Source organism: Mastigoproctus giganteus, chromosome 2 (genome assembly GCF_048544385.1).
Source record: "Mastigoproctus giganteus isolate SK-2022 chromosome 2, ASM4854438v1, whole genome shotgun sequence".
Taxonomy (NCBI): Eukaryota; Metazoa; Arthropoda; class Arachnida; order Uropygi; family Thelyphonidae; genus Mastigoproctus; species Mastigoproctus giganteus.
Window position 1 is genome coordinate 99,256,298 of NC_143576.1, and position 16,457 is coordinate 99,272,754.

At 32.9% G+C, this 16,457-nt stretch overlaps 1 protein-coding gene across 1 annotated transcript in view; it reads right to left on the reverse strand.

Annotated features, from left to right (window-relative positions):
* Positions 1-16,457, reverse strand: part of LOC150089459 (uncharacterized) — an 86,033-nt gene that overhangs the window by 21,481 nt on the left and 48,095 nt on the right. The window contains exons 4-5 of the mRNA XM_090368608.1: positions 15,846-16,067; positions 6,360-6,429 (exon numbers count right to left, since the gene is read on the reverse strand). Of these exons, the coding sequence (XP_090224734.1) occupies positions 6,360-6,429; positions 15,846-16,067 (292 nt within the window). The remainder of the gene's footprint in view (positions 1-6,359; positions 6,430-15,845; positions 16,068-16,457) is intronic.

The window sequence follows — 16,457 nt, forward strand, 5'->3', positions numbered from 1 at the left end:
CTGTTACATTACACAAAAATATATTAAAATCTATTTTTTTCATAAAATGAAAATTATGTTTAAAAATTACAAGTTATTCTGGCCTTTGATCTTCATCCATTTACATATTATTTTCAAATATGGCACTAGTTTTTAAAACCGAACTGAAGTTAGATAAAAAAAAAAAAAAAACAGATGAAGTAGTAGTGGCATGTGATGTAAGAAAGCAAATGTAGGAGCTTATGCAGCATCAGCCAAAAAAAAAAAAAAAAAAAAAATTTACAAAACAATTCCCTCTAAATGCTTGTCCAGTTCCTCCTTAAATTTATTTAATCTATCAACTTCCACAACGACAGATGGAAGTCTGTTCCAGCAATTAACCACCCGCTGGCTAAAGGCAAATTTCTGCAGATCTATTCTACATCTGTCTTTCCTCAATTTGAATTTATGTCCCCTTAGGTTCGTAATCTGAACAAGTGGAAGAATCCCATCAGAATTCAGCATGCTCAACCTATTCAAAGACTTATACACCTCAATCAGACCACCTCGCAGGTGCCTAGTCTCCAGCCACTGTAATTTGCAGATCATAAGCCTCTCTTGGTAAGAGGATCCTTTCATTCCCCCTCACCAATCTTGTTGCCATTCTCTGTACATGTTCAAGCAAATCTACATCCTTCCTAAAATGAGGCCTACAGATCTGCATGCAGTATTCAAGGCGTGGCCTGACCTGACCATTGCCTTATACAGAGGGACAATCACCTCCTTTTCCCTGCTGGCAAAATTCCTGTATATCATTGACAAAACCCCCATGACCTGCCCTGGCAGCCTGACTGCATTGCTCAGAAAACTTCATATCTGACTGCACAATTACTCCCAGGTCTTTTTCATTTTCTACCACCTTAAATATAGTACCACACAGTTGGTTCTACCCATATGCAGTACTTTGCATTTGTCAATGTTAAACTTCAGTTGCCACTTCTTAACCCATCTGCCCAAATTATCTAGATCCTGTTGCAGTAGAACACTACCATTACTGTCATCAACAACCCTGCCAACCTTTGTATCATCTGCAAACTTTGAACTAAGCCTGATATACCTTCATCAATATCAATGATAAATATACAAAACAACAGTGGACCCAACACTGAATTCTGTGAGACTCCACTAATAACATTAGTCCATGAAGAGCAGCACCCATTGATTACCACCCTCTGTCTTCTCCCACTCAACCATCCTTTTATCCATTGTAGCAACTTAATACCATTCGGTGTCTATTTTGATCCGAAGCTGAAATTTTATCCGGCTATATTATATGCTGCTGAAATTTGGGCATCTGCATCGCCCTCACTTCAAAAACCTGTGTTCTCGTGTGAATACTGGACCCTGAAATGGGTCACAAATAAGCATCGCCAACCCCCTCAACAGAGAACAACTGACATGGCTGAGCAGCTAAATGTACCCAGGCTCCCGAGGTTAATTGACAGCAGGCGTTTAATGACTTCAGTAAAAATGTACACAGGAGTGATAAACGCCCCAAACATCTGGGATTTCTGTCAGTGGCACAATCCTCCGCCATCCTTGAGGTCAGAGCCCACACTAATCCTCAAATACAACCAGTTGAAACTGTAGTCGGTTCCTACCTGCCCAGGCACTCCCCAAAATTCAGGCACTGCTCCGTCTTGGGAGTCGACCTTCAGAAATTGGCTACCGACTACAAATACCATCACATGCTCCTCGAGTGGATTACATCTGTGGAACTGGGATAATTTCCTCCATATGACGTTCAAGTCCTCATATTTTCATTATTATAATTTTACATGTTTGTAACTCATAATTTCCATGTAAAGGTAAATTTTTCTTTTTTGCCAATTAATCTTATTTATAATGTAAAACTCCTGGCCATGTCGCCGTGTTGTGTATTATTGTCTCTAGTACATGTCCTGTATTTATTAGCAATAAAGAATTTATTATTCTGCTCCAATTTGTACAGTAATCTTTCATGCACAACAGAGTCAAAAGCTTTCCTGAAATCCAAGTATATGATAGCAAAATTATTTTTTGCATCCAGTTCCTTTGTAACCACATCATAATACCCAATCAATTTTGTCAGACAAGACTTTCCCTTAACAAACCCATGCTGTGTCTGAATTCTTGCTTCAGTCTTGTCTAGAAGATCCTGCAATGCATCTTTAACCAGTGACTCCATTATTTTACCCAGAACAGAACTTAAACTAACTGGTCTGTAATTACTCGTGTCACCCTTCGATGCCCCTTTGTGAATTGGGGATACATTTGCACATCTCCAGTCCGTGGGGACACCTCCTGAATCCAAGGATGCTCTCATAATTATGGCTAAGGATTGGTTCTTCCTTTGCCACCTCCTTTATTATAACTGGATAGATCTCATCCACCCAGGTGCCTTTCTTATGTTTAACTTCAACAATTTCTCCTCCACTTTGTTCTCAATTATTACAAAATCATTAAGCATCCTGCTACAATTTGATAACCTTCTGGCATTTTCAAACCTTAATAACTCCTCATGTGTGAATGTAGATGCAAAATACTCATTCAGTTTGTTTGCTATCTGAGCAGGATCATCAACAGTCGAACCCGATATCAAGTTGACCAATCAGATTCACACCTTCCTTTTATAATTTATATAAGTAAAGAAATCCTTGCTCTTTTTCTTAGCATCCTTTGCCAAAGATTTCTCGTAATCTGCCTTCACTTGCCTAACCTCTTATTTGATAACCAAAGGCTATAAAAGTAATGCTCCCTTTAGTATCATTAAAGAATCTAAAGTACTTTACACTGCTTTAGTGACATTAAAGCATCTGCTTCAATCAAATGAACTTACTCACCCTGCTGAGGATTCTCAGAATATTCTCGAATATTTTTCAATTACATTCTGAGAAATGATTGGTCCTTACTTCAATTCATTTTAGTTCAGCTAACCCAGAGGTTTAACTGAACCTAAAATATGGGGCAAGCCCTCCCTCATGGCACATTTTTTTTTTTTTTTTTAAACCAGGATGTGTTTTTATGAAGCACTTTTTTAAAGGAACACGAACAAACCATTTCATTAATCCAGGTATGAAGCATATTTTTTTTTAATATGTATGCTCATAGCTACATTTTACATCAAATCTGTTTATTTACACTTGTCCTGGAAGGGTGATGTGAAATTTATGAAATATTTCAAGGGGTATGCAGCAATGTATAAAAGTTCTAGAAACTCTGAGTTAAGCCAAAAAGTGTTTCAATTACTTGGGACATCCACTAAATGATTGATAAAATAATTTCTACAAATTAAGTGACATTTACAATAAAGGAATACCTTGCATAGCACGGTTTCGAACAGCGTGGGCTTCGCTATAGCACAGTTTACAAATTGAAAAAAAAATTAACTGCACCAATATATTTGATATATATGTATGTATTATAATACCAGGACGTAGGCCAATGCGTTATGGATTCACGGCCATTCTAACTGTTGTCGAAACTCTCATTATATACGGCTCTGATAGCATTCATCCATTAGTAAGCAGATTGGGAGCAGTGAGGTCGTTGATTGTGCGTAAGCTGTATTTTTCATTTTGTATTTTAATTAAAGATCATTTGTTAAAAATGTTACACCTTTATATGCAAATATGAGTGGAAAGAAGAAATGTAATGGCGCTGAGTGTTCTAGATCCAAACACTGAACGAGGTATGAAAGTAAGGCAGACGTTGCAAAATGACATTCGATGTTATAAAGAGATGTACGAAGATAAAAAGAAGAAAAAACTGTGCAAACTAAGCTGATCAGTTATTTTTCGAAATAAAAACACAGTACATACTTCACTGATATTCTTTTCATATGTACACACTGCAATAGAAATAATTTCTACTGTACTTACTAGTATTTTTCATTTTTATCATTTTAGTTTCTTTTTTTTGCAAGAACTTTGTGTGCATCAATTTATAGTAAACAAACACCTATATATTTTTGCAACTCAACCCATATAATCACATTGTCGGAACGCATTACATTAAAATACATACTAATAATACCTCAATCAGCACGGTTTCGCATAGCACGGTATTTTTTTGGCACGAATTAACCACGCTATGCAAGGTATTCCTGTATGTGTTACTTTTTTAGTACCTTATGATATGTAAAGAGTTCATCAATTTGTGTTATTAACTGATTATTTTATACAATTACACATACTCAAATGTTTTGATTCCTCTGGGTACACATTAACTTTTGCTGTAAAATAGAATCAGAAATTTGAGTTGTTATTTAACTTTATTTTATTCATACAAGCAAAAGTTTTCCATCAATACTGGCAAATATAATTAAAAAAAAAAAAAAAAAAAACTAACATAATCTTACGAAAAAAAATTCTGATAGTTAAGTATGCAACTGAATCTCAAATTAACAACCTTACAGTTTTTCACATTTTAGTGTATGTGGTACTGTACAAGTTTCCTATTTTGAGAGAAAGGCGATATACAATATGGGAAATGTATAGTAAATATTGCACAGTAAGTTTAAAAAAAGAGAAATAAATAAAAAACATACATACCATAAATAGTAAAATGTATTTTGGAAGGAAGTATAATTGTTTCTTTTTGTATAAACATAGCATAGCATTGTACAGCAATTGGTGCCTATGGCCAAACATCAGCAATGTACTTTTACCTGTCATTAATGCAACATAACTTTTCATCTTTTCTTCTTCCAAATATACTGCACTGTGTACAGTATATTTTGGAATGACAAAAGTGAAAAGTTTCATACAATCGCTTCACCAAAATCCTAGCATTTTGACTGGCCACAACTCTCTCTGGTACTTGCTTTCAGAAGGCACATGAAATTTGTTGGCTGCGCTGATTTGTTTACAAGCAATGATCAAAAAGTTCTAAAAACATTTGCTAAAAATAAACTTAACAAACATTTACTTACTAAACTTACTAGACATAAACTTATATATTGAACCCTTCCCACAGTTTAATGGTTCCATTCTGAAACAGAAATTATAAGTAATTCATTGCTTATTGTCAGATACCACATTAATCTTGATCACAAATAGCAGTAAACAATTCCATGAGCTAATAAATTTCTCAATACTGTTTCACAATTGCAAAAATGCTGCCCTAGAAATTCAATTTCACTGACAACACACACTTTATAATAAAATACAGTATTTTCATATATTATGTATTCTTGATGGAGGTCAAACATTAGCATGCACACTTTTTATAATAAAATATAGCCACAGGATTGTTTATCAGTACAGTATACCTTATACAGGCAACTCCCATATAACACAGTACTTCTACAACACAGTTTCGCTCTAACATAACTTATAAATTGTGGAAATCCTCGCACAACACAGTACTCGGTTTCAATCTAACACAGTTAGAGAATTGCTGCAAACCTTGCATAACATGATATTTTTGAGCTTTTGTGTGGGGAAAACCCTGCTATTATGTTAGGTTAGGTTCTGTACTATTGAACCAGTGCTTGTTTGAGATCATAAAAAATTGTGACTTCAAAGCGTGCAGTTCATGACTTTTAAGGTTTTTGTAAAGACTCTAATGCATTTTTGGCTCTATTTGTAACAAATAGATTCTAAAAAATGTGAAGTGCTCAGAAGACCTGAAGTACATGGAAGCAAAACAGAAGTTATCTGCAAAGACTAAGAAACTTGGTGTAATTTATGGGGGAATAATACTTCTCCCTCACTCTGAGATCAACTAACTATAGTCCTAACTGATTTTTAACACAGTTAGAGAATTCCTCTAATCTTCAACAGAATTCAAACTAAGAATTTTCAATTGAGTGAAAAGTGCTGAACCCACTATACTGACACAGAGAACCAAAATCAAGGACATCAAAAGCACCTTTCGAATTTTTTCTGTGTGACAAACTTGTGATTTTAGCAAATAAAAATGCTAAATGGGAAATGTTCAAGGAAGCCTGTAATGATCCATTAAGTATATGATTAACAAAGTGCCTTTGAAACTTAGCGATATGTTATATCAGGTAATGTTTGGTGAATTTCACCAAATTTCTATTGCGGCAAATGTGTATTACATGAGATGTTATACAGGATTTTGTAATGTCCATGACACATATGAGCCATCCTTGTGAGTCCAGGGAGACCCAACTTGATGTTAAGTAGATGGTCCTATTTCTACTGTGTGTTCTACCATAAAAATTTGTAAGTTGGTTAATGTGGTTATGTGCTGAATTGTCATTTTGCTTATATTAATTTTTGTATCTAAAAATAAATGCACTGGTATGACTATAATATAATTCATTTTATGTCACCAGTGCTTATCTAAGTTAAATTTTTCAATAATTAATTTAACCTTTGAAAGACACTTACCTTATCACATACATGTTTGTGAATAAGTCCATCAGAGTCGATATGAAATACAGAAAACCCATCTATATACCTGCCATAAAATAAAGATTAAACGTTATTACTAGTTTTCCTATAATTTTCTATTTTTGTTTAGTTCTGTTTAAATATTTTTAAAGTTGAAAACAGATAAATTAAAATGTACCACCTACAGTTAAAATGTAATCATTTAAATTCAGGAAGCAAATGAAGCATCACAAAATACATCAAAATGATGTAAGAAGGCCTTAGTTAAGAATTGTGGCAGATAATGATTGATAACTTAGTTGCAGTTAGAGAAAATTATAATCACAAAGTTTTCAGAAAGGCACAAGCAGCAGCAGGTGCACAGATTCCCGAAAACTGTGATTACAGCTGGAGTTGCATCCAATTTATCTATTAAATATATTGCAATTATGAAGTTAAAGGACATCAAGAAAAATACAGAAGATTTAAACTAAATTACTAAAAATATCAAAACAAAAGAACTTATGAGGAAGTATGGACTTTTTAGCAAATCCTTCAAGTTAACATGTAAAATTCAGCATTTCTGCACAATTAAACATAACATTTCATAGATGCATCACTTGTCTGATCATCTGTGATTTTAAAGACAGCAATAACTTATTAATAATTTAACAGCAAATTAGTAATTCTGGATTACTAATACTGATGGCATGAAGTTCTATTTTAGAAGAATTTCACTTATCTAGCTAAAGTGGCTTGTTTATAATTCTCTTGTTCATTTGGGATATGAAGTTAGCTAAAGAAGTATGTGTAGCATATATAGATGCCCTGGATTATATTATACTTAATGTGTGTATATGTTTGTTGATGATCAAAAATTAAATAACTTAAGGAATGAAGTAAATGGTCTCACATGTACTTTGACAAGAAACAAACAATATTACCTTACATATGGTTATATCTCTAAGTACGATTGTGGTTCAAAAATATTCTGTAACTGCTGTATAACTTTGAAAAATAAATTTAACTTTTAACAATTAGAATCCATAAAATTTAAAATACCAATCTGCCTTTCTGTTGGAATCAACCAACATGAATTATGTATGCCATTATGAAACTAAATAAATCACATTTTTAATTATTTGTTCTGTGTATACTTTCGAAATAACTTATTTAATTTTTTTTTTTATTTTGCGCAATTACATAGTATTAGTTACTTTCACAATAATTTACCAATAAAATAAGGCTTAAGATAAATTGGTGATTTTTTTTTGAGAATCTAGTTCCAAGAGGAGCTAAAATCTTTTCTAAACTATAGCCACTTCCAATTAACTCAGCACCAGTTGTTTAGAAATTAAGCCATCTAACTATGACATTATTTAGTGCATAGCTGAATTTAAGAGAAACTGAAGTTTGTACGTTAGCCATCATTATTATAGCATCTCATATTGTGAAATCTTTCATAAGTTCACTACCTCTTATACTTTGAATAAGTAAAAATAAACTTTTCTAATGGGGAAGTGTTACTTATTCAAAGTAATAAAGGAAGGCAACTTTTTACACACTTTAGAAATGACTGTTTGCCCACAAGTTGACTTCAAGTACTAATATTCTTTTTAATCAAAAAACATCATCTAGTCGGTGGATCCATCATTCGTTAAAACCTCCAAGGCATTGTTATGACCAGTTTCGGAGATATTTGGCTCCATCATCAGATAACAGGCATGCTTCTATGAGGATACCTGTGAACAGGATTGCCAGGGTTGTCCACATAAACAGAGTGCTAAGAAATTTTCAGAAATATGTTCATCTCATACATAAATACTTTAATTTTTACTCATTTTTGGAAGGACTAGAATCATTCTTGGTGTGTACAGCTTCAAGCCAAGACAAAATGGCTTTATACACCCAAATGGCATTATATATAACTCCCCCCCCCCCACAAAATTTAGTATTTTACAGACTTACATCAGATATGCCCTTTTTAGCCATCTTGATCATAGGTAAAAAAAAAAAAGAAAAAAAAAAAAAGAAAGAAAAAAAAAAAGAAAAAAAAAGAAAGAAAAAAAAAAGAAAGAAAAAAAAAAAGAAAGAAAAAAAAAAAGAAAGAAAAAAAAAAGAAAGAAAAAAAAAGAAAGAAAAAAAAAAGAAAAAAAGAGTTTAGTTGTTCTTAAATCTTTTCTACATTCTATAAAAATCACTTTCAGTGATTGGCAACCTAAAGTATAAGTGGAAATTCTTTAAATGTATGATATTTAACTATTTTAAAGAAGAAACTTAACTGTATTCTCTGCCAGCAATTTTTATCCTAAACTTCTGCCATGCTAAAGTATTATTACAGAAATTAACATACAAAACAATCATAGCATTTACATTACACCCAAAGAAATTTTCTGTAGCACACCTGTAGCATTCAGATGGGTGTCCCTGCATTAACTAAAAAGTTGCAGAATATTGTAGGCATTTTGTGAAGAACAGAAGGGATCACTATATGCTTTACAAAAGTTTCACTATTCAAACCACAGAATCAATAACTGGACAGAATACTCACAATACAAATGGAACAGACTACCTATTTAATTTAAAATGTTTATCACTTTTTGGCTTTTATTAAAAACATTCATTTTAGACAAAAGAAAAGGCTCTCTATGTTAATCTCAAGTAACATAAATTAGGAAAAAACTCCAAATCAGTAAAAACAACATAACTTTCAATTGTAATATATCACCTATGTGAAATTTCTCACACAACAATTAAAATGAGTATACAAAATAATCATACCTAATACTTTTTTATTTAATCTGTTTAGTATTCTACCAATCATTGTGCAATGATCTTTTGTTTTCATGGCTTAAATTATTCTTTCTTTCTATTTTTTGTTTTTTCCCCATACGTATCACACAGTCTATCCATATACAGGAATTCCCTGACTTATGTAATACTCAACTTATGCAAATTCAACTTTAAGTTTTTGCCGGCAGGTGCAAACTGAAAAAAATATAGAAATGTATTTTGCATCTGTAGGGATAAATGGAAGTATTGGGAAAATATTGTAATGTGAACTCAATAACACATTGTTTTTTTTCGTAATTCGTTCCAAGTCCGTGGAAGTTGAAAATTTCGCTATATTGCTAAGCTATAGGATTTTTTTTTTTTATAATGGAAATTTCACTACATTTTCATCGTTATCATATGTTCCCGTTATAAGAATAAATTTTGAACGCCTTTGTGATATTTTTCTAATGCACATTTCTGGAGGTTCACAACCATAAAACAATAAAAACAATTTGCACTTTACGGTTTATTGTGCTTTTGCTGTTAGTGCATCTAATTATAAACATATAGTAAACTCGATCTTATTGCATTTGCAATAATACCAATAACTGGAATTCTGTGGGTTTTTATGTTACGGTATTATGGTGAAATGTGTTTCCCTTTACTGAAATCTTCAATCATATAAAAAACAAATTTTCAGAAACTCGTCTTCATTCCTATTTCCTTATTACAATGGTGAAGGGAAAGGGACCAACGGAAAGTGCAAGTGGTGGCAGTGCTAGGAAACTAAACAAATTTGATTTAGAAATGAAGATGGAAATGATTAAGAAGTACGAAGTAGGACAAAGTTTGTCATCTATTTTAGTTTTAAAGTTTGTCAAAGCAGGCCTGGGCAAACTTTTTGGCTGAAGAGCCCCATTAGGAATTCAAAAAGAAGGCAAGCCGCATGTAAAATACTATTTTTAGATATACATTATTTGTTATCATGAAGAAGAAATATAACATAAAAAACAATTATTCTCTAACAACCAAGAATTTAATGAGATGAATGGAACTGTTTTACATCTTTTAACATTTTTTTAATTTCGGGTCTTAATTTTGTAGTTGACATTCTTAAAACTGCTTCTAAATGTTCATCGGTGAGGCTTGATCGTAAAGAATTTTTATTTAGATTCATGATGGAAAATGTTTGTTCACATATGTAGGTTGATCAAAAAATAACCAACATTTTTCGGGCAAAATCTTTAAGTTCATCGAATTTGTCCGAATTAAGAGTACAGCAGGTCCCCTTTATAACGCGGTTCACTTTACGCTGATTCTCTATAACACTGTTCTTATATTATAACCCGTATCTGACTATAACACTGTCACAGATCACTATAACGCTCTTTTACAGATTGCATTTTTGGCATATTTAACGAAATCGTTTCATTTGATTGAGTCGATAGCTTGAAAATGAATATCAAAACAGCATTAAAACATTTCCCATGCAGACTTGAGAAATTTTCCCACGCTTAGTGATATTTTCTCGCACGCTAATTTAACTGTGGCACAGTGACTTGTTATGTAGTTCCGAGATCAACATTTTAAAAAATGGTCGAGTACATTTCTTGTAATATTTGTGTTATATGCATTTATCCGAAGTCTAGTCATCACTCAGTACCGTATTAGACATCGTGCGTAACGGACAGTTTACTCGAACATTGTATCTTAATTAATGCAACCAACGCAGTTACATTTTCAAAGAGTTAATAATGCCAGATAAAAATGAAAAAGCAACAACGTCTGGGTGCAGCACGAAGACTATAAATGTAAGAAAAAGACTGAATTTGAAAATTAAATTAGATGTTTTGAAGCGAATCGATTCCGGTGAAAAACAAGTGGATGTGTGCCATAATTTAGGACTTGTAAGTTTAACTGTAGGAACAATTATAAAAAAATAAAGAATTAATTTTAGCAGCTGGAAAGATAGCTGTTCCACTACTAGCAACTAGGGCTAGGCTGGCTATTAGGATTTTATTGAAGATAATATCCAATGCAGAATTCAGTTAAGTTAAATATTATAAAAAAAAAAAAAAAAAAAAAGAGAGAGAGAGAGATTAGCCAATATGATGATCTGAAGAAAACTCACCTAAAAAAAAATGTGGAACCATTTAAAACTAGTAAGGGCTGGTTGAATAGATTTAAAATCCAGGGAGAAGCCGCAAGTGCAGATTAAGGAGCCGAAGCTTTCAAAAAAGAACTTGCTAAAATTATTGAAGAGGGATATTATGTGTTATACTTCTCAACAAGTTTTTAACATAGATGAAGCAGGACTTTTGTGGAAACAAATGCCTAAAAGAAGTTTCATATTGAAAGAAGAAAAAAACATGCCAGGTTTCAAAGCTGTGAAGGATCGGTTGACTTTATTGTTGGGTGGTAACGCTGCGGGGGATTTAAAATTAATACCCCTTTTAGTGTATTTGGAAGAGGGCCAAGGTTCAACCCAAAATTGACACATTTTTCTTGATTAAATTCATCGATTAAATTAAATCAATTTAGATCAATTAAATTCATGATTTTAATTGGAATTTTAAGTTTAATTTTGATACGTAGGTAGTTACCACATAATTATATACATATGTAATGCAGAATATTTTATATGTACAAATATTTGAATATTAAATATTTTGACCGACATTTGTGCACCTTTTCACTACCGTTTATTATTGATTAGGAAATATCCTATGGCACTGACTGCAACTCACAAATACATATGTTACTTTATGGGAATGCAGCGCTCGCTTAGCGTGGATTCACTTAGCGCTCTGTTTTTCCGAAACGAATTATCAGCGTTAAGTGGTGGTCACCCGTATTGTAAAATTTACAGATTTCCTCACGATGGTGCAATACCCTTAAATCGGTATCACACTGCAGTTCTATAATCTGAAGTTGTAGTTCAATCGGTGCACTATCAATTTCTATTGAAAATGGGTCGCGCACTATTGTCAAACTTGTCTCAATTTTTCGGGAGTCGCCAAATCTTCGTGAAAAATAGTCATTCAAAGCGTTGATAATTTCACAATATTTTTCAAATTTATTTTCTGGAATCTTCAGCAACTTCATGGTTGGAAAGTGGTCTACCTTGTTAATCAATAAATATCAAAGGAACAACTGGAGTTTTAATTGAAATCCATACAAACCTTTTTACAATATCATGGGCATATAAATTTTTCCCTTGTAACAACACGGTGTTGAAAGTATTTAAGTGTGTCACGATGTCCAGGGTAAACCCAAAATCACAAATCCAGTTATCAATTAATTCGGGAAAGTCCATAATATTTTTCAGTTTTAAAAATAGAATTATGTCATCTTTAAGATCGCATACTCGCTGAAGAACTTTTCCAAAGGCCGACCGGGCTAGCCAGGTGGGTAAAGTGCCTGCCTGGCAACCCAAAGGTCGCAGGTTCGAATCCCGCCTCGGGCTTGGATCAGAGTACTGCAAAAACCTTGGGAGGTGCATTATGGCCACAGAAGCTGATGCACCAACAACTAAAAACAACTTTGCCACTTTGTTCCATTGTAAATTATATCTTGCTGTTACCACCGTAGCAAAGCCATTGTCGTCGTCATCACCGGTTGTCTGTTACCATAAGCTAAGCCATCGAATTTGGCTATGATAAGGAAGATCTGTGTACTCTGATTCAATATCTTGAAGAAAATTAACGAACTGTCTGTGTTTCAGGCCCCTCGATCGTATTAAATTTACTAATTTAATAATACGAGATGTGACATGTTCCACTTTTAACATATTTTTACATAATACTTGTTGATGTATAATGCAATGAATTGTAATTAAATTATAATCAGGATAATTTTCACAAATTTTATCCTGAATTTTCTTTAACGCTCCAACATTTTTACCTGTCAAACTTGGTGCTCTGTCAGTTGTTATGTTTGCCACTTTGTTCCATTGTAAATTATATCTTGTTAAGCATTTTTCAACTTTTCCAAATATATCAGCTCCCGTTGTTTGGTCTTTAAGAGATTCCATTGAAAGAAGCTCTTCATTAATTTCAAAATTATAGGTACATACACGTATGAAAATTAATAAGTGTGCAGTATTCTTTTGGTCGTTACTTTCGTCGAGAGCTATCGAGTACCATGTTATGGATTCTAATACTGATAATAACTGCTCATTCAAATTTGTATCGGTACATTCAATTCTTCTTACTATGGTTTGCCGAGATAAATTTATATTCTCAATTTTGTGTTTAATGTCAGGACATAATATTCCACAAGCTTCAGTCATACATTCTTTAATATAGTCTCCATCAAAAAAAGGCTTGTTGCTTTTTGCAATTATATGAGAAATAAGAAAACTTGCCTCTACAGTAGCTTCTTGTTTCTTAGTTAGCCATGTAAACACATTTTGTTGTCTAGATAAATTTTGAATCAATCCATCAGCAGTTTTCTTTCTCGCTTCCAGAGTTAAATTGGCACCATATTCGGAATGTTTAGTAGTGAAATGTCTTTTAATATTGTACTCTTTCAACACTGAGACACTCTCCTGGCAGATGAGACAAATAGTCTTGTTATTTATGTTAGCAAAAAAATACTTTGTTCCACCCTTCATTGAAGACACAATGCTCTTGTTGAATTTTTCGTTTTTCATTCATTTTTAAAAGGGCGTAAATATTATTTTTATCGCTACTGGCACCAAGATGATAACCGAAGATAACTCAAAAAAACAGATTGGAACTGCGGCCGGTCAGCAGTCCTATCCTATTACTCCGCCACCGTAGCAAAGCCATTGTCGTCGTCATCACCGGTTGTCTGTTACCATAGTTTCACGCGGTTAGTTTATAATCGCAAATTATACTGTTATAAAAGTGCCCGTTGGCTCGCTGCGGTTCGCGCACAATTTCAAATTCTCTCTCAATTTGAACAATAAGAGATGATAAAACAATTTACAAGTCGACAAATTCTATAATGTATTACATATACAAATTTATTTTTCAAAAAGGCGTCACAAAAGGCATAAATAAGTAAATTTTTTTCAAAAATGCAATTAAAGCTCGTGGGCTGCACAAAAATGTGTGACGGGCTGCATGCGGCCCGTGGGCCATAGTCTGCCCTGGCCTGTGTTAAAGGATCAATGCATTTAAGATCAACAGTGATCACAAAAGTGTTCAGGTGCTATATTGAAGATGGAAAAGCTATTAATAATATGGATGGAAAATCAGATTCAGAAGCAAGTGCCCCTGAGTCCAATGGTCATTCAAGCAAAAGGAAGAAGTATTTATGAAGATAATAAGTATAAGTACGGCGAACCCCAAAGTCAAGTTCGTGGCAAGCAACGGGTGGTTTAACAGATTCAAGCATCATGCTGGTTTCCACAATGCTAAATTATGCAGTAACGTCACCAATGCCGATTCTGCAGCTGCAGAGAAATTTTGTGATGTGTTTGAAAAAAAACCTTCTAAATCTTCACAGCCCTCAACTTCCGCAGTGGCATGCTTATCAGCTGGAAAGTTAATTCTGGCAACGATGCTCGATAGGTAAAACTTGCTGACGTTATGCCTGTCTCCTCTCTCTTTTAGTAATTTTATAATTTTGTACACTTTTGTAATTTTTCCTGCGCATGAGATAAAAAAATTGAATAAATAATTCTATTTACACGTTCGTCAAACATTTCTTTTTTGCTTCAATCAAATTCGCGAGTGCTGCATAAGCATTTAGTGAAATTCTGACTTACGTAGCATTCCGTGGAACGCAATTCGACTCTTTTAGAAAGATTTGTTGAGCAATCTCGAATTTCATTAAGACTGGGGGGGGGGATCTGGCAATTATTTACTTTCTCATACGTATCACATTGGGTATACATATACCATATATTGTAGCCATTCACCTATCAAAGGAATAAATGGGCAATAAGGTGGATTTACAGAAATAAAATGTTCTCAGTCAATACATAAGTCATTACTTTTTGCTCATTTTTTGTTATCAGTTTACTAAATATATAAATCATGAATTATAATTATTTTCTTATTAATCACAGCAGAAATATTAAAAATGTGTTATATTTCAATTGGTATTAAAAGCTAGGATGAAATAAAGTAAACTGCATTATGAAAATGTTGACAGCATACTACGATTGCTTAATTTAATAAATCACAGAGCCAGAAATATGCATTGAATTACCTGTGCAATGATTACTAAGTATGATAAAACGTGAAGTAAATTTCATATTATGAAGCATATGCACTGAAGTGAAAATTACTTTTATATATTATTAGTTCGCAATTAATTAGTGATTAGTGCTTATTGTAATTAGGTAGTAACTTATTGGTAATGCAATAATTAGTTATTTACCTTTCATTTCTGTTAATCAGAGAAAAAGAAAAAATGAAGTTAATTTAAGAAAGGAAAATCAAACAAGTCTGAAATATAACACATTGCGCATATTACCTAACTTATTTTCATCGCATTAATCGGGAGTAATGACAATGGTTCTCTATTTTTAATCAGATATTCAATGCATTAAAAAAAACAAAGAAAAAGTTTATGCAATTCTTAGCTTCTCTTCAAATTAATTTATTTCAGTTTATAAATTAAAAATTCAGTTATAAATTTTTAATCATTAATTCATTAAATATTCAATTTATCCTTAGATTTCAAACATTTTCAAAAACAGCTAATAAGAAATCAAATATTCATTTTATTTTATAAAAAAAAATTAATACATACTCTGCATCTTTAGACATAATTTTTTTCCAATCGGTTGATAAAATTTTCCAGACACGAAATATCACCCGTAATCCAGGAATACCAACAATGCGCCAACGAACACGTACTGTTCCATCTTCTGGATGCTGTGTAATCTTAAGCACTTCCATTCTGACATTGGCATAATTTAAGTGGCCTAAAATCTTAATAAATGAGAGCTGCTTGACATAATTCTGTATTCCCCTAGAGAAGAGAATAGAGAAAGAATGACACTACAAAAAATATGATTATTCTCTATCTGTACATAGTAAACCTGGTTTAGCAGAACTTGCTCTTTAAATTGAAAATGCTTATAGGTAGTTTTTGATAAATATATAAAAACACAAAAGGTTAAAAGATATATACTGTTTTACAATCCAGAAGTCATAAAGGGATGTCACTTGGGTAGGTGGATCTCTTAACCAGTTAATCTACTCATCCATCATATTCATTCTGCTGGCTAAAGATGTTATGGTGGCTAACACCAAGTCTGTTATGTGCCAGATATATATATATATATATATATATACCCAGTGCTTTTTTTGTAAAAAAATAGGTGCCGGTACTCATTCTTTGCTATCAAGAAAAATTCCA